Source organism: Lycorma delicatula, chromosome 10 (genome assembly GCF_047948215.1).
Source record: "Lycorma delicatula isolate Av1 chromosome 10, ASM4794821v1, whole genome shotgun sequence".
Classification (NCBI taxonomy): domain Eukaryota; kingdom Metazoa; phylum Arthropoda; class Insecta; order Hemiptera; family Fulgoridae; genus Lycorma; species Lycorma delicatula.
The window spans coordinates 34,744,137-34,771,064 of record NC_134464.1 but is presented as its reverse complement, the minus strand read 5'-3'; the positions used below and the strand labels follow the sequence as shown (position 1 = coordinate 34,771,064).

At 29.4% G+C, this 26,928-nt stretch overlaps 2 protein-coding genes across 2 annotated transcripts in view; one reads left to right on the top strand and one right to left on the bottom strand.

The window, feature by feature from the left end:
• The window catches only part of LOC142331684 (methyltransferase-like 26), an 85,131-nt gene that overhangs the window by 43,442 nt on the left and 14,761 nt on the right, over positions 1 to 26,928 (bottom strand). The gene's annotated exons all lie outside the window — the stretch shown is intronic.
• LOC142331683 (X-linked retinitis pigmentosa GTPase regulator-like) overlaps positions 1 to 26,928 on the top strand; it is a 48,947-nt gene that overhangs the window by 17,907 nt on the left and 4,112 nt on the right. Inside the window, exons 7-12 of the mRNA XM_075377713.1 lie at positions 2,378 to 2,536; positions 4,636 to 4,797; positions 7,550 to 7,686; positions 8,522 to 8,584; positions 13,260 to 13,535; positions 17,725 to 17,830. Coding sequence (XP_075233828.1) covers positions 2,378 to 2,536; positions 4,636 to 4,797; positions 7,550 to 7,686; positions 8,522 to 8,584; positions 13,260 to 13,535; positions 17,725 to 17,830 — 903 coding nt within the window. The remainder of the gene's footprint in view (positions 1 to 2,377; positions 2,537 to 4,635; positions 4,798 to 7,549; positions 7,687 to 8,521; positions 8,585 to 13,259; positions 13,536 to 17,724; positions 17,831 to 26,928) is intronic.

The following is a 26,928-nucleotide window of genomic DNA, read 5'->3' as shown; positions in this document are numbered from 1 at the left end:
TGGTAAACTTTGCAAGCAGACAGAAATATAAAACATATTCAATGAAGACATTGAATATGAAGACATATTCAATGTATGAAGTCTGTTTGAAATACAGAAATAAATTCTTATTGCATATTTCACTTAGAAAATAAAGAAATTGTATTTTAACTAGTCACACAATCAATTCTGCTGTTAATCTCCCAAGTTAATCACCAGCGACAGGTTATTTTTATAACATTAATTAAAAGAATACTGAGCTTTAATGATTATAAGTTTAATTTATTTGTTTAACTCTTTTTCTAAAAATTACAAGTCTTAAAAGTAATAAAATTTTGTGTTATACTTGATGCTGTTCAATATACAGAGTGGCGCACAAAACGATCCAACAATTTGTTTTGACAATAATTATTTAGGTTAATAATTATTGTGTTTTATGTTGGCAGAAGTGACATCAGTTCATGAATATTAGTTAGTTTCTTCTCTTTTCAAATGCGCTGTTTATGTATGGTTCCAAGATGGCTGACAAGAGTGACTGTTGAACAGAGCATAAAGATTGCGTTGTTTTTGAATGAAACGAAAACTGTGGTATTTACACAAAGATGGTTTCATGCACATTTTCAAACTTTGTGGTCACCCTCATTTAAAACAATATGTAGACTACGAAAAATTTAATAGTGCTGGTTCAGTATTTGAGAGTAAGTGCGATTGGCCGCCTACCCATTCTCCACAGACTGTCAAAGTTGTCAGAGCGTCGTTGCTGACGACGCTCTGACAGCTTTGTCAGCAAATAGCACAGACAAATCAACAAGAAAAGCAGCAGCACAACTTGGGGTTTCTAGGCAATCTGTGCAGCAAATTTTTAATAACTGATTTGCATTTGCATCTGTACAAAATAACAGTATTGCCTAAGTTAATGGTTGTCAAAAAACATCAAAGAAGGGCATTTGCTGAATGGGCTGTGAACCAAGATATATTATAGAACAATGTTTGGTTTTCAGATAAGACACATTTTCACTTAGATGGGGTTGTTAATAAACAAATGTGCATTTTTGGGCTTCCAAAAATGGGCCTCCAAGAATTACGGTATGGGTCGCTATCTCAAGTCAAGGGGTAATAGGGCCATTCTTTGTTGAACAGACAGTGAACAGTGAACGTTAACTAAACAAGCTGTGTAATAATTTTGTTCATCAAAATTATTTTGCAAAAGGATTTCAATTACAAAACAAGTGGTTCATGCGCGGTGGAGCCAGACCACACACAGTTAATGTTATTTTAGATTTTCTGCGTGAAACTTTTAATGCAAATGTAATTTCAAACTGATTTCCTAATAATTTTGTGTGTGGACAGAGCTGGCCCCCTGAATAGTCCTGATTTGAATGTGATTTTTTTTCTTTGGGGATTTCTAAAGGAAAAGATTTTCCCTAAACATCCTTGTACAGTGGTGGAACTGTGACTGTTGATCATCGAGGCATGCAACAAGATAACCAAAGAAAAGTGCTGAGTTATTAACAACATAGGAGTTTTCATGTGAAATAAGTTGCTAGATGTGATGGTCATATAGAACATGTGATAAAGGAGAACATAATCTCCAGGTATATAGTAAACATGCATTTTACTTGTTGAATCATTTTGTGCGCCAACCTGTACTTTCCTACCCTATTTCATTGTTTTGCTGGTGATTGTTAAACATTGCATCTACTTCCAAATCACTCACATTATCATAGTCCGATGATAAAAATTTGATTTCACGTCTTCTACTTCTAATCAGGATCTAATTAAACAACTCAATATGCTGACAAGGGAGTAATAGCTGAACACCTTTCATACAGAAGCTTCTAAATTTGAATTCTGGTCTTGGCACTTCTTTGTATGCTATAAAATTGATTTCTCATCATAAAAAAGGAGTAACTGTATTTAAGAATAAAAAAAATGTCTTATGTTAACACATTACATTGTACTTACCATTTACCAACAATTAACAAGTAAACAATTGCTGAGAATTCATGTGATTTCACAAAGTGTAAATAGTAAGATTATTCAAACCATACTGAGTCATCATTGTAAAATAGTGAGCAGCACCTATAAATTATTTTAAATTGCCACTATACGTAATAAGTATAACTGGTTTAGTACAGCACAAATGCAATTCAGTTAACTCAAATTTGGCATGTCACCACTGTTGATTGAAAATCAATACACCTAGGGAAGACAGTTAAAAGTGTTGAGGATGCACACTTTTGAACCACCTATTCAGACAGTTCCAGCTGGTCATATTAAATTGCCTTAATGTTGAGAACCTTACAAGTATTAAGTCACAATGACAGTTCTTTTAGGCGAGATAATCAGTTTTGGTTCAGAATAGTCTGTACAATTTAAATGCTATATTTTTGTGTAGATGATGGCAAAGTATTTATATTTGGTCATGGAGAAAGTGGTAAATTAGGACTAGGTGGCAACAACTCTGTACCATTTCCAATTCCTGTTGGATTTGATGAACTTTCAAGTCAAATAAATGGAATTGCTGCTGGTGGAAATTACAGTATGGCATTTGCAGGTAAATGTTAATGTATTCTATTTCCCTTCAGTTTATTTTATTATTTTTATTACTAGAAATAATTCCAATTAATTTGATTTATTTACAAAATTTTTTTCTTAATTCAACATAGTAAAATCTTGAATAATGTTAAAGTTTATATTTTTGTTTTTTGTCTTTTGTGTGTGAGTTGTTCAATAATCAAAGGGACAAATGGCAATGACAGAAAAAATTGTTAGAATAAATTTAAGCAGTCTGATGTTCAAGTTGGCACCTTGACAAAAAATATCAGCCTTTGAAAAGAATCTCCATTATAGCCACTTTTGTTTTTCAAAATTCAGCTTCCTTGAAACATGTACTATGGAAGAACAGCGTGTTGTGATAAGATTTTTATTTTCTGAAGGTATGAAACTGGCCAAAATTTACTCACAGATGTAAAACAGTGTGGTAAAAAGCACAACATTAGCCATGCAAATATAGTGGATCAAACAGTTTGAATCAGCGGTGCCACCAATTTTCATCTTATTGGAATACCAGTGGGAGTTTTGACTTTGATGCTTTGCAAAATCACATTTATGGTCTTATTCACAAGGACAGACACAAAAATTTGAGAAATTGCTAAAATTAATAGTGTGAGTACTGGCACTATCCATTCTATTCCCCATAATAAACTGAATCAGTTGACTCAAAATTGCACAGACACCTGAACTCAAGTTTATGTGGTCTTTAAACAATGATTTTTAGTGGAAGGTAATGCTTTTTTTAGATTGCATAAAACTTGGATTCATCATTTTGAGCCAAAATTCAAACATAAGATTATGGATTAGAAACATCTAATTTCACCCTCCACTAAAAAATTCAAAACCTGCACAACAATCAGAGATGTTAATCGTATTTTGGGGTTATAAAGGCCTAATTTAATATGGTTATTTGGAAGGACAAAGTACAATCAATAATGAGTAACATTGTGATATTCTAGTAAATATAGTGAAACTCTCTATAAAAAGGTTTTCCTAGTTTTTCTTCAAAAGGTGTAATTATTCTGTAAGATAACATCAGCTGCCCATATTGTCCAAAAAAATGCTGAAAACCCTTCAAAAGAGGTATTGCTACATTCAACTTACAGTCCCGATTTCATTCCATTAGATTCCTTTTTGTTCAATCCAATCAATCAAAGACTTTTTACATGGCACCAAAATAAGTGTTCCATATTTAGAAAAACATATATATATATATATATATATATATATATATACATATATATATATATATGTATATTACATGTATGATATACAGGTATGTGATAATGCATAGTACAGTGAATAGCAACTGGCTCCAATCCAATTTTATCTTTACCTATGATTAGTGGTATAGAAACTAATATATTTTCAGTTCCATTCCCAGGCATCTTATATTTATGCAATGAACATATCTGTAATAATAATTAAATCTATCTTTTTTAAACTTTTGCCATAAAATAGTTGTATTTTCAATATTTTAGCGTATAATTTGCATAGCAATGTTAATGCATAGCAAAAAATTAATTAGTCAACTGATTAGAGAAATTTTTTGATAGTGATTGTTTCATAAAGCTTAAATTTTTTTCAAAAGAACAAGAAAATATTTACTTAAGGAACTACTTAACTTCAGAACAAGTAGGAATTAATTCAGATTAGCCAGTAGATAATGTAATATATGAAGTTAAATCCTGTCATTTTAGAAAACTTAAAATGTTGTACAGCGGTATATTCACACAGAAAACATTGTCTAAGAATGATCTAAAAAAAATAACATTAACTGAACAAAAGAATGCAATGTGACCGCTTATCATCCCAGTTGGCCTAAATTTTATTGTTTCACTTGGATATCACATCAATGAGGATATTTGGTGACAGTTTGTAATGGTCATGAAACTCATTAAGTTCCAACTGTTTAGCCTAAGGTTTATAAAAGTAAAAAAATCCTCATTATTAAGGAAGAGGATATAAAATCAACTTGGGCTTCAAACTGTCTTATTAATAATATTTATAGTTATAATAATGGTCGAATTAATATATAGCATAAATAAATTTCATTCCAAAATTATAATTGTTTATATTTTCTCTATATTGTTTGTTCAGAAGATGGAACAGTGTATGCGTGGGGCAATAATGACCACGGTCAACTTGGATTAGAACGAGAAGAAATGAAAGAAATTAATAAACCTACTATTGTCTCATTACTTCGTACTGTTTATGTTAAAAAGGTTATTTGTGGTTATAGGCATACAGCATTTATTACAGGTATGAAAATTTTATTCCATTACTGATAGTCATTCCAGCTGAGTTTGTGACAATTAAGTAGCTTTTATAAGTCTTTTGCCTCACTTGTTTCATTATTAGAGAATATGAAAAATTTAAAAAAAAATGAATATACGAAAGGTTATCTCTAAAGTAAAGACCATTTCATTATAAAAAATTTTTTTCTGAAAACTTTATAAATATTTTTTATTTCTCTTAAACTACAAACTTTATATAACTTCTCTATATAATCGCCACATGAATTTAAGACATTTATCGTAGCAATACACCAGCTTCAATAAAAGAAATCTGTACTTGTCACAGAAGGTAAAAAATAAAGATTGGGAATGAGTTATTGGAGGAAAGCAGACTTGGGAGAGGGGTGTGACAGGGATGTTGCATGTCACCAACTCTGTTCAGCTGTTACCTGAAAGCGATAATTGAAAAGAGTCTTAACTGATAATAAGGATGTAAATATTGGAGGATGGAGGTTAGAGTGTGTTAGGTTCACTGATGACATGGCAGTGTTGGCAGAGTGAGTATGTGATGAATGAAATGTTGAGAAGAATAAATCAAACTGGGAGGAGTATGGGATGAAGATAAATACAAAAATGACAAAAACATGATAATTAGCAAATCAACCAAAAGGGCAACAATTAGGATTGGGGAAATAAAGTTCAGTAAGTAACACTTATTTTTATCATTATTATTATACACCAGCTTCAATACACCTTCGTGTATTCTTCTGCTGCCAGTCCATTTAGCCACTGATTAACAGCATTTTAAAGTTCATTGTCACCCACGAATTGCTTAATACTCAAAAATTCTTTCAATTTCCCAAACATATGGTAATGAGAAGGAGCTAAGTCTGGATTATATGGTGGGTGATCCTAAATTTCCCATCTAAATGTTCTCAGTAAATTACGTGTCAGACCCGCAAAATGTGGATATGCAAATCGTGCAGCAGGATGACTCCATTGGTCAGCCGCCCATGTCAACGATTTTGAATGGCGTAACTTGCGTAGTTTCACAGTAAACTTCTACATTTGTAGTCGTTCAATGTAGCAAATCAATCAACAGTATGCCAAACCAGTTCCAAAACACTACGGCCATCAGTTTGGGTCCAAATGGCAGTGGCCAGACCTTTGTCGGTCTGGTTGGTGATTGAGGATGACACCATTCACTTAACTGCCGTTTTCTCTCTGGCGTGTACTACAAAATCCATGTTTCATCGCTGATAACAATTGAATTAAGGAACTCATCACCTTTTTCTGTGTAGCGAATCAAAATTTCTGTGTAGCGCATATCCCATTTGGATTTTTTTGTGACGTTCCGTTAAGATATCCGGCATCCAACGTGCACAAAACTTTCTGAAGCCTAAATTGTCATGAACAATGCAACCAATAACAGCTCTTGAAACATCAGGAAAAGAAGGGTCAGGTCGGAAATTGTTGAGTGATCTTTTCTGATTTTATCAACGCATTTCAACAAGTCCTTGGTGATTATCAAAGACCTCCCCGAACATTCTTCATCATGCACATTAATTCTGTTATTTCTAAAACTTTCATACCATTTTTGTATGTTTCTTTCATTCGTTACATTATCACCATACACAGCAACCAACTGCCTATGAATTTCAGCTGGCTTAACCTTCTGATGGTTTAAAAAAGTATGACTCCACGTATTTCACAGTCGGCGGCAACATGGATTTTCCTATTCATTTTATAACATAACTTACACGTAATCAAAGACACTGCAACACGAAAGCTTACAGACAACAATACAGTGTACACTAGCGTGGCTATGAATGACACAGGTTGACCAACCTTAAGGAGAGAAATTTCCCAGCAGTCTTTACTTAGAAATATCCCTCATATATTACTGCTACTATAAAAATGAAGTTTAATATTAATATATTATTTTCTCTATAATGGAAATAGTTAGAATTAAACTTTATTAAAATTTTGAATCTAGCTATTATGTTTACCTTTTTAACATAAGTAATATATATTTTATTTTTATAATTAAACCAGTTTTTAAGTTTAAAAAAATACTAAAATATTGTTTTTCAGAATCTGTGATTCACCCTTTCTGAAGTAATTTAAGAGTTACAAAATGTTGCTGTTTATAGTGTCATAAATAAAGGAATCTTGAATCTTATTTAGAAAGAGTAGAAATCTTTCATATTTCACAATATGAGGGCGTGAAATATGCACTCTCATAGCGCATATGGGACGTACATGTACATCTGTTTCTTACACCAGTTAATATATAACAGGAGTGATATAATTTGATCTAGAATTATGTTTCATTCTGTTTTAAAATATTTTTATTTCTAAACTGCTATTACTGAAGTATTTTGTATGTATGCATGATGCATGTGTCTTCTTAAATCATTCTAATAAACACTATAAATTAAACCACACAAACAAAATTCAACATAAATCTCTCATCTATTATAGTAGTTTTCTTAGAATTTAATATAGATAAAAGATCATTAAAATCATATAAGAACAATATAATTTTTCTATCTGAAGTTAATCTATATTTAAAAATAAATTCATTAAATTCAATTGATTCTCTTCAAATTAAATATAAACATGATATACAATGTACAATTGGTAGTAAAGAATATGAATATACAAAATAATAAACTAACTTTAAGGCAAAACTATATTTACTGTAAATAACACTTTTCGTTTTATCAATATTTCATCAGGTACAAATATTTTATTTATTTTTTATTTTTTTTTAGATAAGCATGAATTATATATGTGTGGTGAAACTACCAGTGGTAAATTATGTTTAGATAATGAAGAAACTGAGATTTATATCAACAAAGCGTTGTTACCAGCTAAAGTAACAAAATTTAAAGACTGCATTGTTGAAAAGGTGATATTTAATTGGTTATTTTTATTATTTTAATAATTACAGTTTATGTATGTTCATTATTGAGTCTTTCAATAAAATTAGAAATACCAACAGCAGAAAAACTGTTTAATAGAATAAACTGAAACTGGTCTAATGAACAAGTTAGCACCCTGATACAGAAAATACCAGCTGTTCAAAATGAATTTTCTTTATTATATTCTTTTTTATTTACTTCAAAATGTCAGCCCCACTTGAAATGTGTACTGTAGAAGAAAAATGTGCTGCGATTATTTGGGAGAACAGCATGTATTATTGTGATATGGTAGAAAATAAAATCAAACCGTCATTAAGGAAAAAAGCATCCTAGTTCTTTCTCAAAAGGGGCAATTTTTCTGCTTGATAACACCTGCTTCATACTCCGCAAAAGATATGGGAAGTTAGTCAAAATTTAGGATTGTTACATTCACCTTACAGTTCTAAACTTGTCCAGAGTTTTGTTTGTTTAGTACTCTCAAAGAGTTTTTATGTAGCACTAAGTTCGGCAAAAATGAACAAGTAGAGAATGCGTTACTCTGCATTCAAGATGAGCAATTCCAGACTCAAGTGAACAATTTTTTACTACTGGAATAAGAAAGATGGGACTAGTGCTTAAATGTATCCAGGCATTACGGGTTAAGTTTCATTGTCTGTGAACAAATAATTTTTCAATTTTTTAATTACTGAATCGCATCGTAATTTTATGAACCTAACTTTTGTTTCCTTGATATATTTTCTACACTACTTATTTCTGTTACTTAATCATTATAACTCACCATATTATTATATTTTTTTTATACTATTTACCATTTTTTAAAAGGTTGCCTGTGGAGGTAGGCACACCATGGTGCTTGCTGCTGCTGCGGAGAAGTTCATTGATAAGGTAATATTTGAGATATTATATATATTTATTATTTTTGTAGATTTTTATGTCATGAACAAAAAATATAAAATAAAAGCGATGGAAAATTATTATTAAATGATGATGCAAAATTACAACAAATTTCTGCCATAACTTGGCTATTTGTTAACTGATTTAAAAAATTAAATGTAATTTTGTTCAAAATAAAAGAGTTTAATATTTTAGCAAGTAACATACAGTTTGATAAAACTTATATTTTTGGAGATATAACAGATTGAAAAATAAACATGGCCGCCATTTTGTAATTTTCAAAGGTATTTAAGTCCTGATTTTTTACTAATTTTAGAACTTGAGATATAAATTTTTATATAAAAACAATATGGTGGACAGAGGGAGAATGAAAGAGAAATTGCCATTTACCCTAAGGATATTTTTTGTTTAGTTTTACAAGTAGAATGTGAAAAAGTATAGCCAGCCCACCATTTTAGAAACAGTCTGTAAGTAATTTCTGTTTCTACATATTGCCCTTGCAGCACTACAGTCGCGATTCTACACATTCGTGATGAGTTGACTGCTGATATGTTAGGAAGGGATGCTAGTGTGTACAATGATCAACTGTGTGTTTACGTAAATTGAGTCACCCACCGCATGTAAAATTTGGTCTGTGATTTTTGTTTTTTGAAAGCAAGGAACATTAAGCTGGTTTAAATTCAGTCAGATTTGTGACACTTATGGAGAAAATGCAATGATTGATTCCATGATATGGTGCAGGTGATCTATGAAAACTGATCACGTTTGCGTACAATTGATACAAAATTAAAGGAACAGATAATCTGTATACAAATTATAATGTTCCATACAAAATTGAATAATTGAAAACCGAGTGTACACTGTGTGCCTAAGATGCTTAACAGAAAATCACAAAATAAAAACATTTGGGGAGCAATAAAAATTTTACACAAGTGTGTTCTTGATCTTTTTTAATAGCCTTTTAGAACTTACTTTCTTGCCAACCTCTCATATTTACATTTTGTATAATTTATATTTTTCTTTAAAGCACTGTATTATAATGTTTAAAAAATAATAATAACATATACAAATTATAAAAAAATAAAATTGTCCTCGAAATGGCTTCATATTGCATAACATGAGTATGAGTATATAACAGAGAAAGACGTAGTTGTGTATAGATTAAAAAACAATGTTCAAAAAAAAATTTTTTGAACAAAATTTAAAAAAAAAAAAAAATGTTTTCAAAAAAATTTCAAATCTGTCATACTGCATCAAACTTTAATGATTTTTATAGCAAGATGTTTAATTTTCATGAAAGATTTTATAAAAAAAAAAAAAAAAACAATAATGCAAGCTGCTTTTTTTTTCATCTTTTTAAAATATCAAAAACCAAAATTTCACAAATTAAGCAAGAAAATAAACAAGGTAAAACACATTGAAGAAATTTGTATAAGTTTAATTTTCAGATCACATTAAACAACGCATTTGTAACAATTATTGTTGTTCTACTCAATAATTTAGCAATACTGCAAGGATTCAGTACAGAAAGATATTTATTAACATGGCCATTTAATATAAAAGTAGTAGCTTCATCTAAAAACATTATTTAATTAATAAAATTTGGTTGTATCAAATTTTTTTCATCACTATATTTGGAATATTTATTGTACACGATTTGGGAATCAGAATCATCCTCTGATGTGTGAATCCTCAAAATCAATAGCTCTCTCTGTTTCTGTCGCTCAAAAACAATCGGCACACAGACTAAACAAACCCAACCAGTAACGATTTTTTCTTGATTTTTTGCTTTTAATTTTTTTTTTATTTATTTGCACATTACAGTTTTGTAATGTTGTTTCCAGATTTTTCTAACACTGCATGTATGATTTTAAGAAACAAAGCTGCTATAAGTTTTATTTTAAAATAATTTTCTTTTTATTCTTTTTTAGCAAGGATTGTAGTTTATCAAGTAGCATATTGTAACATTTATAAAAATAACAGGGCAATCTTCTTTATAGTCAGGGTCATTTTAGACTATTAACATCTATTAAGATCTTAATTTGTTTATGTCTTAAAAGCTTCCTGCACTTCATTCAATGGCTTAATAATGCCTGAGAAGAGTTAGTGAGAAATTCACTATCTCAAGCACTATAGTTTGAGATACAAAGTTAAGTGCTGTGCAAACTATTATCTTGAAATTCCTTAAATTAATCAGATGGTGCTGAAAATGTCTTTGTATTCTAAAACCTTCACAATCGATTGACAGTATAAACTACAGGTACGAGACACTTAGTTTGTCTTAATTTGAACCAAATATTTTATAAATAGGGAAAAAGTGGAAAGCACACAAGTGAGAGTACATTAAACTAGACCATTCTAGTACAATCAACCGTTAAGCATACGTTAGATAAACAAAGTCAAAAATAAGAAATTTTAGCTATTTTAAGTAACATTGTATCACTTGTTTATTAAGATTTTTATGGAAATATTCTCTATATTGTTTTATATTAATTTATTTACTTAAAAATTAAGTTTTATTTTTGTATTTATGCTCATATTTATTAACTCCTGCATATTTACTGATAACTTCCATTTTAGATTCACTGAAATGTGAATCAAGGCCTGGAATTTATTTTTTGTAAACAATTTTTCATTATTTCCTGTTTATTATTTTATTTTGATAAACATTAAGTACAGCTGCTCATTCTATATATAAAATTAGTGTAATTTTAACCTTAATATCAGATACATTAAGGTAAACAAGTTTTATGTTAATTATTTAAAGATTTTTTTTAGCAGCTATGGAGTTACTCCATTTAGTAACTAACTAATTAAAAAAATAAAATATTTTTTTTTAATAAAGTAACAAGATATATTATGAAGAAAAATTGATAGTCTTTTTTTTTAACTTTTACTTCAACTTGGAAAATTTTTTATGAAGTTCAATACTTTCCACCAATCTAATTTTTAATACTCTTAATATTAATCCAGAAGGAAACTGTTTTTAATGTTGGTGTTTTTTTGTGAAGATAATAGTTAGAGCCAGACTTTCAAATGTTTTTTGATGCATAAGGCACTTCCTCTGTCTTTTTCAGTACCTTTGTCATTACTGTTTGTATATTTGGAAGTAATAACAAAAATTTATCCATTGGAAAATCCAAGACTGTGTATCTTAATTGCAATTTAATTAAGATTAATTACTTTTTTTTTACAAAAGTAAATGACATAATTAAAAAAAAAAAAACAGATAAAACATTTATTTCTACAGGTACATGCTGTTTCTATAATCTGAATGAAATAATGTGAGCTAACATTGTTATTTTTATAGAAGGTGACAAGTGGAAATGAGAGACTTAAAAAAAAGTGTATTGAAATTTAAAATTACATTTACTTTCATACAAACAAACATGATGGAAAGACAAAGACTACACTGTTAAACATTCATTTTATAAAGTAATTTCTTAAAGATAACATCTTGTACACGGTGTCGTGAGTACATATAATAATTCACATGCAAATCCGCAGTGACTCACTTCAATATTTCATTGGATATTGCTCCAATCTCTTCATAAATCCTTCAGATTGTGAAAATAAGTAAATCCACTTTCAAGTGATGATGGGAGACCTCATTTTTTAAAACTTTCATTAAGAAATTGTTTATAAAAGGAGATGGCAATCACATAGGTTAAATCATATCATCGTTAAAGAATATAATTCTACTTTAAAACAGATCTTGTAAAGTGACACGCTACAGTCTTGAATTGTGAGACTATAGCTCTCTCTTGCTGTAACCATGTGGTATTATTCACTAGATAATTGTTCATTTCATTAATAAGAAGTGTTTGAGTCATGTTTCTGTACTATTATGAAGTCATAGTGGTAGTAGCTAATAAGATTACAAAAAATATGACCTTGGTTATTTTTGTTGTACTAAACAGTGTGATGACAAATTGTAACAATTACAGTGCAAAAAGAAAGAATTCTGTTTAGTCAGCAGCAATTTTTTCTTTTAAAGTAATTATTCATGTGGAATTGGGCCTCAGGCAATCAAACATTTTTTAGTAAAGTTTTTCTTCTTTTTTAAAAACTGCTAAACAAAAATCAATATGCCACTGCAATCATATGTTCTCAATTCAGTTCTTGGACTGGCTGAATTTTATATAGATAAAAGTTTAAATCTAGGGTCAATATTTTGCCCAAGTACAAGACAAGCCTAATAGTGTAGCATATCTGTGGTTTCTGCAGGAATGAGGCCTCAAAGATATGACTCTTTCCAACAGTTTCTGGCATTCAGATATCTTTGGCCTGAGTACTTCACTGAATCTGTTGCTGCATAGTTTTCAATCCTTTACAACATAAGCTGATAGATCAGGATCAACCAATATCAGCGTTAAAAGCAATAGAAAATTCTCATTGTGCAGCTTCATGACAATCATTTTTATTAAATGCTTTTAAAAAAATATATAATGCACTCCTGTAACTGCATTCCATTGTACATATCATAAATGAATGAGGAAAAAATGAGATCATGACGGTACTTATAACTTTAAGTATAAATATGGAATGAATGATTCATAATCACTCATTCAAGCTATTACTTTAATAGTTTTAATATACTGTAGACCAGCTTAGAATAATTTATTTATATTTCAAGTATTTTTATTTTCTTTGTTTTCTTTTTTAGCAGGAAATAATATCAGCACCATCAGATGCCAGTAAATCGTGTGTGACTATACCAGATGTGACAGATGTGAATAATACTTCAGAAGAGAACAATGATCATTCCTCTCATACACCTTCAGAATTTCCGTCTCCACTCCCTCCTAAAAATATACCCTCTAATAATTCCTCCCCTAATAATTCCATGAAATATAATACTCATGGATCGATTATTAATGGCAATAATAATGATGCTGTATCTGTCAATTCAGTCGCCTCCAGTTCAAAAAAGGATGATGATGTAAGTATACAAAATAATCATGATTATAACAGTGTTAGTGATGAAGAAAAAAATGGATCTAAATCTAAGTATTCATTTCAAAGAAAATCTCCATCAACACCTTCAGATTCAGAATCAGTACAAAGACAATTAACAACTAAAATATTACATAACAATGAGGAGATGCATCATGCGCTTTGTTATTCAAATTTACATTGCTTAAATGATAATCATGAAAATTCTTCAAATATTTTTTGTAATGATTGTACAAACAATCATAATTGTGATGAAAAAGATTTTGGTAATAATTGTGATAGATGCTTTTGTTATGAAGGTTGCAATGAACCCAAGGATAATGTAGGAGAAGGTATGGAAGAGTTTAATGTTATTTATGAAGAAGAAAAAGAAGAAATGAGAGATGAAAATTCAAAAAACATAAATGGTAACAATCATAGAACTAGTAATGGTAATAATAATAATAATCACAATATCACTTATTATAAATGCAATAGTAATAACAGTAATTTTAAATGTGATCAAAAATGCCTTAATGTTAAAGAAGTACACAGCTGTAACATCAGACATTGCCCATTAGATATTTGCATTCACAGTACTCATCAGAAGTATGCGAATAATCAGGATTTGTGTAATCCTAATTCACATTGTGATTTTATACCAAGAGTATGTCATTGGTACAGTCATCATAGATGTGATGTTTCAAATCACCATACCGTAAAAGAATGTTGTAAAAGACAGAATATTGATCAATCCTATTATGAAAAAGAAAGTCAAAATAGAAGAATTATAGAATGCTGGTTAGAAGATAACAGGTTAAAAAATAAAAGAAAAGATAAACGAGAGAATAGAACTAAACTTAAACCAGAAAGAACGCTTAGAATTGAATCTGATTTTAAAAATACAGGAAGTGGTGACAGTATTATTAGAGGTTTTAAAGGAAATGGGGGAGGAAATGGGAGTAATCATAAAGGAGGAAAAATGTATACCTTTGAAAAGAGAGGATTGTTTTTTTATCCAAAGTCTATGAAATCCAATGTAAGTTAATAATTTTTTTATTTTTTTCCTCTATCATAGTTTTCATTATATTTTTTATGACCAGGAATTAATATTTTCTTTAGAAAAAGGCTAAAAAATTCTCAATTTTTTTTGGTAGTTTAACTATGTGTATAATTTGTGTACTTTGCTTATAAATTTAGGTGGTTTAGTTAGGCAATTTTTTTTTTAAATTCCACTTTAAAATTTGTACAAATTCAAATCTGAGGGTCATTCAGTAATTAAAGACAAATTACTCTGGAGCTAAATTATTTTTCCACATTTCAACATAATTTCTGGCAACATTAACTCACTTGTCCCACATCTGAATCACCTTAATCAAGCCTGCTGCAAAGAAATCTATGTATTGATGTCAGAACCAATTTAGCACAATTTCTTTGAGGTGGTCATTACCACATGTCTTCGTGAATGAACTAAACAAGTGGAAATCCAATGGGGCCAAGTCAGGACTGAATGGAGGGCGAGGTAGTACTTCCTGATGCAATTTGATGATGGTTTCCTCATGTCACTTGAGCTATGTAAGGCCGGGCATCATTATGATTTTCCTGATATACAGGATAATTTCTTCAATACTGTTTTGTTGAAAGCACATTACAGTAGTATGCTGTTGTTTATTGTTACTTATCTTCTACGAATATCAACAAAAATTGAGACTTTCTGCATCTCAAAAGATTGTCATTATGATTTTCCTGCTGAAAATTTCAGGTTTGGTTTATCTTGACAGGTGAACTTGTGTGCTTCCACTCCATGCTGTCTTTTTTGATTCTGGTTCATAATGGTCAAATCACGTCTCATTGCAACTTAGAATTCTGTGCAAAAAAGCATCACCTTTCTGCTGATACCAGTGCTTTAGCAATATGCATATGCAAAGTCTTATTTCATTACAGTGATCTGTCAATTCTCTTGGAATTCTACTTATCTTTCTCTTTCACTTGTTTGTGTTAACATAATCTGTACAAACACTTACTAGTAATTTTTCAGTTATAATCTTTCTGTCTTCTTGGATGAGAGAGTGTGTACGAGTTTCAAGGACAGAAGTTGACATTTTAATTGGACGTCCAGAACGATGTCGCCAGACACTGAATTCAACCATCTTTAAATTTTTCTACCCCCTTAAAAAAATTTCTGCGCTTCATACAACCTTGTCCATATTGTTTGGTCATACAAGAGTAAATATTAACATGTTTTTCACCTTCAGAAAACAAAAAAACTGATCACTCCATGTTGCTCAACTAATCTGAAAAAACTTCAAAAGGACTTGCTATTATAAAATGAAATTTTGAGGTTATAAATAAAACAATTTTACTCAAACCTGGTCAAAAGTCATCACATGGTATTTAACTGTTCTGAAAGTATCAAACCCCTCTTACAGCTATCCGTGTCTAATTATTGAATGATGCTCATCATATTCTGTGTAAATAAAAGACTGGATAATAGTAATTTTCAGTTACAGTATGTGCAACTTAAAAGAGAGTATAAATTAAAAAAAAAAAAAATTATGGGTGGTTTAAAATTAAAAATAAGTCAAATAACATAAATGTAAGTGTATATAAAAATATGCATATGACATATTAAAAAATGTCATATGCATTGGCATTAAAATGTCAGTTTTAGATATAAGTTTGGCCAGCCAGCCATTCTGTCAGCTCAGGTTATGGTTCATGATTGATTTACACTGGATTAAAAACCAATAATTAACTCGATAAGGGATCTATCTTATTTCATGTGCTGTTGTTATCTGTTCAGTCGTGTCCGACCCACGGCAATTCTATGGACAAGTTTTCTCCATTCGTTTGTGTCATTGACTGCTTCCTTCAGTTGTTTCATGGCCATGCCTATGTCAGCTTTGATGGTATCAAGCCAATGGGTCCTTTGGCGGTCAGGTCTCATTTTGCCCACTGATTGTACCAAGCATCATTCATTATTCTAATAAATTTTTTGACCGCATGACATGCCCAAAGTATGAGAACTTGAGCCAAAGTATTTCGCCTTCAAGGGACGCACATGACTGGTTTGACTCGCTTTAAAATTGCTTTGATGGTAATTTTGGCTGTCCATGGTAATCACAGCTTTCTTCTCCAGTACCATAGTTCAAAGCATCAATTCTTCTTCTATCTTCCCTTTGCAGGGTCCAACTTTCACATCCATAGATTGCTATGGGGAAGATGGCAAGGACTAGCCAGTACTTAGTGCCAAGGCTAGTATCTTTATTTCTCCCGATGCGGTTCATGCTTAACATTGCCTTCTGGCCCAGTGTTATTCACTGCCTGATTTCTGGGCTGCATCCACCACTTCGAGTGATCATGGGTCCAACAAAGATGAAACCATTAATGCACTCGATGTCTTCATTATTAATCGTGATTTTTATGTCTTTGCTAATATTTGTCATGATTTTGGTCTTTTTGACATTGAGGTGTGAGCCCATTTTTTCACTTTCTTCCTTCAATCTCTTTATCAATGTCTTAGATCATACTCTGATTCAGCTAGAAGCATTGTGTCATGAAGATTATTGATATTGCGACTTCCAATTTTGACTCCAATCTTAGATTCTTCCAAGTTTAACTTCAACAATATAATTTTATCAATATTATAAAAAAAAAATCAGTTTTATACAGAATTTTGATGTTTACAAATCCTTTTTTCCTGATGTATTAAGAACAAAAATTGTCTTTGCCAATGTGCTTTACATATAAAGACGATAAAAGTGTTTGCATATGAGCTTCTGAATTACACATGTCTTAGACTGAGACATACAGCAAATTGATATAATCTTATTATAAAATATTAAAGAAGAAAAATGGGGTAAACATTCGTTTTCTTAACAAGGTAAGTTTTATGCTAAATTTAATATCAGAAGTGACAAAAATATTCATAAACAAAAAAATATTAATTTAAAAAAAAAAAAGAAGTTGAACCGTGTTTGAGTCACAGATTACATGTTCTTTAAAATCCAGCCCTATTACCGATGCAATGTAATTAAAATCAAATATTTAAATTTTTTTAGAGTTGATACAAGAGATATTATCACACTTGAGTGAGAGAGAGTGAAAGTGTGTGAGGGGGGGGACAGTTTGTAGTAACTTATTAAAAAATGTAATTCTTTTTTATTTTGCAATAATATTGTTTAATTTTTTTATAGAGAAATATAACAAATGATCACATAAATATTGCTGATAGAAAAACTAACATTGAGTCTCCTGAATCATCCAGTAAGCATCTTCAGAACATGAATAACTCAAAAGAAGGTACATCTACATTTTTAATACTTTTTATTTCTACTTCATCTTAATTCATAGTAAAAAATAAGATTCTTGTTACTTAAAAAATTATAATATATTCTGTAGTTGTAATTTTTAATAAAACTGTTCTAGAATTACAAAGATTATTGTATTTTAGATCTTGATTAAATGATTTTTAACAACTAATTGTATCAAAATATGGATAAGTTACACATTTTTGTTTTACCTCAACATTAGACTTGTAACTGACAATCAGCAGATAGTAGACTGCTAATTTTATAATTATCTGATTAAAATATATGTGGTTGAGTTTGTGGATACATATTTTAGATCTTCATAAGAGGTTCAATAAAATTTTGCCTATTTCAGTTTTATGTTTGTTGATTGTTTTTCTCACATTGTCGTTTCTCATACTTCTATTTCTTTGTCGTTTTTTCTTTTTAGATAAATCTGAAAAATCAGCCTTGTTTAGTGAGATCTCATTTTGAAGGTCTTATCTGAATTAAGCTTTGAAATCCTTAAATTGATTGTTTCAAACTTTTTATGTAGTTACTAAATACATCTGCTCAGTCTCTAAAATTATTACTTAACAAAGTTTTAAAAATTATAAAAATATAGATACAACAGTTCTACCTGGATTGTCTGAATTTGTATTTCCATTTGTAAAAGTAGAGGGGAGAGTGTACCATTACATGATGTTGTAGGTAGCAAAAAGCCAGCTACCAGTCCAGTAATCCATCATGTATGTTAACTGAGCTTTATAAATTTTTTTATGAATAATATCAACCTTAATGATTTACTTAATAAATTGAACCTTAAGACTTACCTCTAATAAATAACAGAGGATTTGTTGTTTTAGCTTCAATGTGAATTTAAATAAAAATGTAAAATTTTTGGTTACATGCTAAGTTTCAGCAACTAGAAAACTGGTTTACTATACCTGGAGTTTGTTAAGTTGGTGTAAATTACTGCCAGCTATATCTGATTTGGATTTGTTGGAATTTACGGATTAGTGTGTCTTTGCAATTTCTACACATGCTTAATTTTAAGAAACTATAATTCAACAAGGAATATTTCTGTGGAAAGGATGTATTAATGATATTAATGATGATATTAATGAAATATTGTTTTCTGTGCGTGATGCTTTTGTCTATACTCAAGTCTGTTTTAGCTAATATAATTTTGGTATTAATTCATCAAAAAATATCTGTTTTATCACATTATAAATAAAAGCAATTAAATAATAGAAGTTAATTTAAATCTGTTAAAGACTATGTTAAATTACCATTTAAAATATGTTTGAAAATTTAAAACATTATTTTACTTTTTTATGTGGTTAAGTCATTTAAAAGATGTATTTTTAAAAGTTTGATTCAATAACTTATCTGAATAAGAAATTGTACATCTTTTTACAAAAATAAAAGAACAGAAAACAAAACATTTTTATATTCGTATAAAAAATCATTTCTCATAGTTTAGCAAAACATTTATATACACTTGGTACATGAAAATAGGCAGGAAAAGCAAGATTTTAAGATGATTTACAAATTAACAATACGAAGTCAAAGATACAAAATATGTGGGAGTAATGAAAGGCGAAAAAATGTTATTTATTGTATAATAACCTGTACAGGTGACTAGGAAGCACTTGCCACACTTATCAAACTGATAAATAACATCAAAATAAACAAAACAGTTTATTTATGTAGACAAATGAAAATTAATTCGAAAGATCATTTTCTAGCAATTTAATTTCATTGGCATATTCTGAAAACTTCAATTGTGGTGATTTTTGTAATAACGGCTGGCAAGATTCAAAGTGAGATAAATTTTCTTTTTGAATTTGATTTTGCTAGAGTAATAATTTACGTTGATATTGTCAAATAAGGTGGTAACCACATGCTGTTTTGCCTGTTTGAGGTTAAGTTGACTAAGGTGCCATGAAGTGTCAGTGGCAAAAGCCAGATCTTTTATCCATTGATCATCTTTTAATATTTCACAATCATAATTTTTGGATTCTAAAAAGATAATTTTGTTAAACAATTGAAAGAATCACTTTAAAACTTTATGATGGAAAGCCATCAAATTTTTGTGTGATAAGTTAAGATTGGTGTAATCACTTCCTATATCTTACAGAAATTTACTAAATTCATGTTGATTAAGTCCACGTGCATCAATATAATTTACAATTTTAGTAACATTTTTTTAAATATGGCTGATATTTAGAATTTTGGAACGTAATGTTTGTTGATGAATAGTAAAATTAAAGTGTTGAAGAGAATTATTATTACCTTGTTCTATGCATTTTTCTTTTATTTGTGTAATAATTCCTTTAATAACACCAGTCACAGCAGGAGCACCATCAATTGCAAGAGAAACTAGTTTTTGCAACAATAAATTATACGTATTCAGAACATTCATCATTGCCTTAAAAGTATCAACCCCACTGGTTGTATCATGCATTGGGTTATCTCCAAAAGCTTTTACTTTCAAGTTTGCATCACATCTGCGAATAAAAACAGCTAGCCGAGCTTTGTCTTGTACATCTGTGCTTTTGTCAATTCCAATGGAATAAGTTCCAAATGTTAGAATTATTGATGTTCAATTGTTAGATTGATTGATTTTTAGTTAAGTAAATATCATTAATTCTGCTGGCAATGGTATTTCTTATTAAGCTTACATTTTTTAATTTTTTTAAATGTTCTGGGCACAATACTTCCACTGCCTGAATCGTACATTCACTAATAAATTCCCCTTAAGTGAATGATTTCGACTTTGTTGCAGTTAAATGCAATATCAAATAGCCTGTTTTTACAGCAGCTGTATTATCTTCAATAGGTTTGGCAAATATCCTTTATTGTTTTTGAAGTATTAATTCTGACAATTAATTTTCATAAAGTTCCCCTATATATTTTTCATAATTTTCTTTATGAATGATACAATTCATAAACTACTCTTAACAAATACTCTTTACAAACCGCTATGGAATTTTTACATATCAAACATAAAATTTTTTTCTTTTTTTCTAAAATTTTTATTTTTTCCTTGAATACAAAACTACAGTAATTCCCAATTTTCTTGAAAAGTGCGATGCTCTTCTTCAATTGATTGTTTTCTGCTCATACTTGTGGAGGGCTTGTGCATTGTTTTAATAAAAGAATCCATTGTTGTCAAAAGTTAAATAAACGTATTGGTTATCAGTCTTGGCAGGCCGCAAAACAGTTCCTAGCGGCCACATGTTTCACATGCCTGATGTAGAGGGTAAGCAAGAACTGATTCAGAAATCACTGAAGGAGCAAATCGAAGAGATCAGAGAAATGGAAAAGAAATTATTTTGTTAGTCCAGGACCTCAATGGTCTGCGATTACTAGTTAAAAACATTAGTTAGTAAGTTAGTTGTCTAAAAGAATTTGATAATGTTTTGTTATAAATTTCTAAACTATTTAAGTAGTATATTTATAAATAAGTATATTTATATTTTCTAAATATACATCATATTATTAATATACATCATTATCATATACATTATTAATATACATCATAGTATTTTCTAAAATACATCATTACTATAGAATTTTCAAAATCGCAATTTTTAGAGTAATAAATCTGTATTTTTCAAAATTATTATTTTTTACAATTCTAGTTTATTATTATTTTTTTTATAACTACTAAATTTAGCACTTATATTCTTTGACTTCAACTTTTTATCAAGAAACGGATGTTTTCAAAATTTGAAAACATTACACAAATCATATATAATTATATATATATATATATATATATTTATTTCTTTTCTTATCACACATTAAAGTATAATAAAAATAAGAATTGAATTGTATTTTTTTAACATAATCAAATTGATAACACTAACACATAAATAAATTTAAAAACGTTTAAGAATATGCAATTTTACTTTAAACACTTCTATAGATGAGCGTATTTAAAAGATAGGTATGGGACAATGCTAATAGGTGTATGCAGCAAGGGGTAGCAATTGTTTGAAAGGGTTAAATGAATAAATTATTGCTTGGCCATAGCCAAACTTATTGATTATAGTATGCACACGATGTATCTGGGTTTTTTTTTCATAAATAAAACCATTTTTGCTAACCTAGTACAATAAGACAGTCCAAGTTTGGTGACTGTGCTGTAACAATAAATCATGGAAATTTTATTTATACGTTTATTACAAGATATAATCGTTTATAATATTTAATGTAAAAAAAATATTCATCAATGCACACATTTGATTGATAATTGAATACAAACAATTATATATCCTAGTGTTCTTTAAAAATCCTGCTACATCAAGCCCATCTTTCCTCTAATAATCCCAATAATTCCTATATTAATAATATTGAAATAAATTTAAGTGAAATAAGGATACAAAAAATTTCACAGCATGTGCAACACAGCTGATTAGTTCTGCTGACAAGTTATAACAATTATATTTCAAAATTACAGTCTCATAAAAGTAAAAAAATAGTTCTTAGTATTTCCCGGTTGAATAAGATTTTAACTGTCATATGGCTCGTGAAATTTATACATATGAGATATGCAAGCTAAAAATTATTTCTTTTTTGTAGTTATTACTGCAAAATCTGATAGCATGTTAATGAGGATATTTGGAAATAAAAGAAAAATGAAAACTTGTTATTCCACACCTGATAATAATGTACTTCAATCTATTGCAAATGATACCCAAAATTCAGGTATTTTATAAATGGAATAATTATCATAAAATGAGTAGATTGCTTTCCGCATTGTATTTATTTATTGCTTTATAAAAAAAAATTATATAATTTTAGATGAGGGTTTTTAATCATGGGAATCATTTGCAATAACTATGAATCTATTGCAAATGATACCCAGGATTCTAGTTTTTATTGTGTTATGGCTGCTTAAATAAAAATTTAGTTGCTGCTAATGGTAATAAAGTTGATATAAAGATTTTTAGAAGTGTTTTTAAGTTAATTTGTGGTCTAAAAGCTAGAATATTAATCACATCAAGTTAGCATATTTGATATAGGAATAAATTGGTTCTTCATTTTATATATATTAAAATTTTTTTTTAGACATTAAATTTTACATCTGTCCTGGTATCTTGAAAATAGTTGCCATGGTATCAAATTAAAAAGAAAATTACAGTATTTTAATTCTTATTATTTATTTTTTTATACTTTTGCATTTTTTAGTGTAGTTCAAAATGTTAATAATAAACATATCTCCTTCAAACAGATATAATATTGATAAAAATCGAAATTCTTATTTTGTGCATTTGTATTTATTTTGTGTGCACTGTTTTTTTAGTTTTTTTTTTGTTTACTGGATAGTGGAATGGTCTTCACTGTTTCAAAAATACAAATTTAAAATGAAAAAAATTTTTAAATGTTAATTGTTTTTTTAAGAATTAGCTTGTATTTTGGTTGTGAGATGATTCTGGAGAAAAATAAGTTTATCGAGAGTAAAATCAATCATTTGTTGAGAACTTGCACAGAAACCTGGATGAAATTTAATAAAATAGCTACACCAGTCTTAATATATGCAGTGGAAGTGTTGAATGAACAGCACCAGACACACTCAGATGATGAAAAGGTTTATGCTGTAGCTAGGAAAACTCCCTGTATGCAAGTTTGTGTAAAGGAAAAATGAAGCACAAATACGAGGATGGTGCATCATACCATGAATTTGGTATTAAATGATTTGGGATTATATTCTGGTCAGTGTCAATGTTATAATAGTGTGGGGCAACCTGAAATGCCTAGAAGGACAAGTTTCATTTCCAATTTGGATTTCACATTTGCTTCTTGAAATTAAAACCAAAGTTAGTCCTGTGTGAATGATAAATGATGATGATGATGCTCACTGCCTCAGTAAGATTGAGTAAATCTAGGCTGTTGAGGAAAAAACTTAACTACATTTCTTTTGAGATAAAAATGAATGCCTCTCTTAATTTTCAATATTTCTCATCATCTTTAATTTGTACTTAGTGCCACATGGCATCAAAACAGTAGCATTACATATCGAAGCACTGCATTTATTTCGATTTTAATGGTGTTGAGACTAAAGTAAAATCGTAATTAATTACTAAATCTGCACACAAATAAGCTATTGTAAGTAGTTTAAGGTGTAATTTTCTAGTGACTGAAGTGATGAGTAGGATTTCTACTCATTAGCTTTTGTTTTGTTAGCTTACATTTTATGTAATGTCAGAAGATTCTATATTTTTTTTTGTGGTAATTTCAAATTTTATATTTTATTTGTGAGCTTCTACATATCTCTATGCTTGGCATGAATGCTTCTTATTTGTGAGAATGGCTTTAGTTGTTATCAGAAGACTTGTAACTCATGATAATCATAAAATATTTATGATTAAAGCTACAACCAAGAAATCGGTGCCTATTAATTTTCAAAGCATGAAGAAGATTACTCCATATCCCACTGGCAAAGATTTATGGGTGTTTACTGGTAAAATGAAAATCATTTATTGAATCGTTGAATTGTGTTATGATGAATTTAATTTTAGTGTATTCAACTAAAGATGAATAAATTAATTTTTTATTCATCTTGCTGTCTAACAAATTCATTGTTGGAATGCAGGAAATGCACTTGTTAAATGGTTTATGCCACTCATTTGAGGATTCAATTGTATACATGCTTTGTATCAATAAGTTAAATTACTAGAAAATGATGGGTAAAAAAAAATGGATATTTCTTTTAAACCGAATTTTCAAATGTCAAAAGTAATTGGTGTAAATTGTCATTATATCAAAACTAGAATAATTTGTTCTTTTATGTGTTTAATGTTAAATTTTTTTTCTTCACTGTTGTGTATAGTTAATCTTTCTTTTGCTGCAGTTTTTCTTTTTTCTGTTAATTTTTACTTCATTTGTTGATAGTAAAAGAGTTTATTCATTGAAAATTTTGATTTGAGTTTTCAAAATTCATCTTGTTTAGCTTTACTCAGTGCTATATGTAGTTAAAGCAGTTTAAAAGTGTTTAAGTAACCCTTCAGTGTGTAAGAACACAGGGAATGTTTTGTTTATTCTGTCTTGTTTCTACACTGCTTGAACACACCCCATTCTTTCTGTGAATGTGAGGTTATTGTTCTATAGTTATTTAGCAATTTTCCTGTTAAAATTAGGGTTTTTTATTTTATTTCATATTTTATAACAAAATCATATTTTTTTTATTTTTTGTACTGTCTTGAATATATAATAATGGACATAACTCTAAGAAAGCACTCAAAGATTGTTTCTCTTTCCGAGCATACTAGTATGCACAACGAGAAACAGTTTCTAAGTGAGGTGTTTGACTAGGACTGTAAATGCTATTTTAAAACAATTTAAAGAAACTGGTTTCTTTTCACTACACAGGAAAGGTAAATGTGGCCATAAAAGAAAAACTACTCTAAACATAAGATTGGTTATTAGTGAGAAAAAGTAAACTTGATCCAAAATTATCTGTTGTGGAGAATTAGCAGCTAGTGGAATTAACACCAGCAATGAAAAAAAAAAGGCTATTGTGAGCCCAAAGCACATGCTAACTGGACCAAAGAAGTCAGGAAAAATGCTATGTTTCAGTCACATTTTTATGTTCAAGAACAAAGGGTCCCATACGTTAGAAAAGTTTCAGATGAAAATACATCACTGACTCATATCCAACAATCAGTTAAATATTCCCCGAAAAAAATTTAAAGGCTCTTGTTTATTACTTCCAGTAGATGGTTTCTTGAAAAGTGATGGATATATCAAAACTGTGAAGGAAAAGGTTGTGACACAACTTCAAAACAAATTCCCACAAGGCAATGGAGTGTTCCAACAAGATTGGTCCCACGCCATACTGCCAAAAAAGTGAACATTAAAGTAACTCAAAATCTGACCTCATTAAAGCAATAATATGGCATGGTTTCATGTTTAAAAAATAGAAAAAAAATTTGTAATACACTTGTTGAATCAACGCCAAATCCATGTATTTTTTATTAAATAACATCTGTGTTCGGATTAATTTGCACACTACTGTACGTGAAAAAGGTATTTAAATTTAAATTGAAAGCAAATTGACAAAGAAACTGTAGAAGATTGTTAACATTTATTATTCTAATAAATTTTATGTGAGGTTAAGTTTAAGAACCAACCAATAACACCAAAACAGATCCTCACATTTTTGTGTCTACAAGCTTGTTTATATGTACACAATCTTTTATCCTGTTGAAAATTTTTTTCAGATGAGTTCTAAAAAGGACCTAGTTTTAGATGATAATTAAGAATACCCTACCGCTTTGCTGATTCTAACTGGCAAATTCTGCAACAGAATTCCCTCGTATTTTAAAGTGTTGTTTTCATAATTTTTCTAAATAGATATGCCAAATTCAAATGTCTACCTTTTTTTTTTTACATTTCTTATAAAGTTCTACTTACTCTGTAGTTACAAGTTGTAGACTTACAACAATTTAATTTATTCATTATGAGTTTTATTGTAAAAAATTAAAATATTTAAATAAATATACAAGCAATATTTAAAAAAACTTTTCTCAAAATTTACTAAGTCATTACAGATTTAATAAAAATTCAATAAAGATAGACTACACTTAAAATAAAACTAGAATTACAGACATATTGCAGTGCACAACTGGCAGCAATAATGATAATAACTTTGTTGGTATTGATAACATTGGTCAACATGATTTTTGTCACACGAGTACCAATAGGTGTACTTAATGTGCAGTTTTTTTAATACAATTTTCAAATATGTATTCGGAATTTCTCCATCACCCACAGCTATTTTGTTAATTTAATTTTTTTAAGTATTTTAAAATGTTTTTTTATCAATTGTCCATTGTCAAGTAAAAGCTCCTAGAGCATTGTAAAAATGACGGAACCAAATGAGATAAATCAAAGGGTAGCATTGCTACTGTTGTGCAGGTTCAGACATATATAGTAGACATGTACAAAGATGATCTAGTACAGCACACATTCATCAGAAAAATGCCAGTTGTGAGATATGTAAACTAGTAAACATGTTATTGTGAGTGCTTTGTGTGTCTGAATTATTGTGTATTACATATTTACAAGTTTATTTCTTTTAATTGGTTGTTAGTTACA